Source organism: Mandrillus leucophaeus, unplaced genomic scaffold, assembly GCF_000951045.1.
Source record: "Mandrillus leucophaeus isolate KB7577 unplaced genomic scaffold, Mleu.le_1.0 Scaffold15, whole genome shotgun sequence".
NCBI lineage: Eukaryota > Metazoa > Chordata > Mammalia > Primates > Cercopithecidae > Mandrillus > Mandrillus leucophaeus.
This window is the reverse complement of record NW_012101476.1, coordinates 10,025,131-10,025,780: the sequence shown is the minus strand read 5'-3', so window position 1 is coordinate 10,025,780 and position 650 is coordinate 10,025,131. Positions and strand designations below refer to the sequence as shown.

General features: G+C 68.3%; 1 protein-coding gene across 3 annotated transcripts in view; it reads right to left on the bottom strand.

Annotated features, from left to right (window-relative positions):
• Positions 1–650, bottom strand: part of GDI2 (GDP dissociation inhibitor 2) — a 45,374-nt gene extending 44,724 nt beyond the window's left edge. For all 3 annotated transcript variants that reach the window (XM_011974921.1, XM_011974922.1, XM_011974923.1), the window contains exon 1: positions 38–650. In XM_011974921.1, the coding sequence (XP_011830311.1) occupies positions 38–82 (45 nt within the window). In that variant the 5' untranslated portion in view covers positions 83–650. The remainder of the gene's footprint in view (positions 1–37) is intronic.

The window sequence follows — 650 nt, the reverse complement described above, 5'->3', positions numbered from 1 at the left end:
GGCTGCTCAACCCCGGCCCCTCAGCCCCGGCGCCCACCGTCAGGCCAGTGCCCAGCACGATCACGTCGTACTCCTCATTCATGGCGGGGCAGGCGCGGACGCAGGACCAGAGAAAGGAAAAGGCGCACGGGCTCCGTGACCACCCTACGAGGCTGGGAGGCGCTCTCGGGCGCGAAGGAAACGGGAAGAGAGGAGAGGAAAATGGAGCTGGCGACAAGGCGAGACCTGCCGCCACCTCAGACGGGAAGCGAAGAACCGGGCGGGGAGAAAAGGGGAGGGGGCAGGGAGGGGAGGGCGGTGACTGAGCCTCCGCAGCCGGGGCGGGGCCTGCAGGCGCCGGGAGGGCCGCCAATCAGGCGCCTCCGGCACTCTAATTGGTTTTGTCCCCGTCACTCGCCCAACTTTTTTTCTTCCCCGCCTCTCGCGAGAGGAAAAGGGCGGGGCGTCGCCATTTTGGCTTCCGGTTCCCGTTGCGGTCTCTGCCACCGGGGTCTCAGAGGCGGCGCGTGGACCCGGGTGGAGGTGCACGGAACCGCAGGAGGGGAGTACTGCCGGCCACCACGGTTCTGACTCCCGCCGTCGGGGCGGGAGCTCGCTCGATTCAAGGTCCCAGAGCCGGACCGCCGTCCTTGGACTTTGAGCGGGTGCGT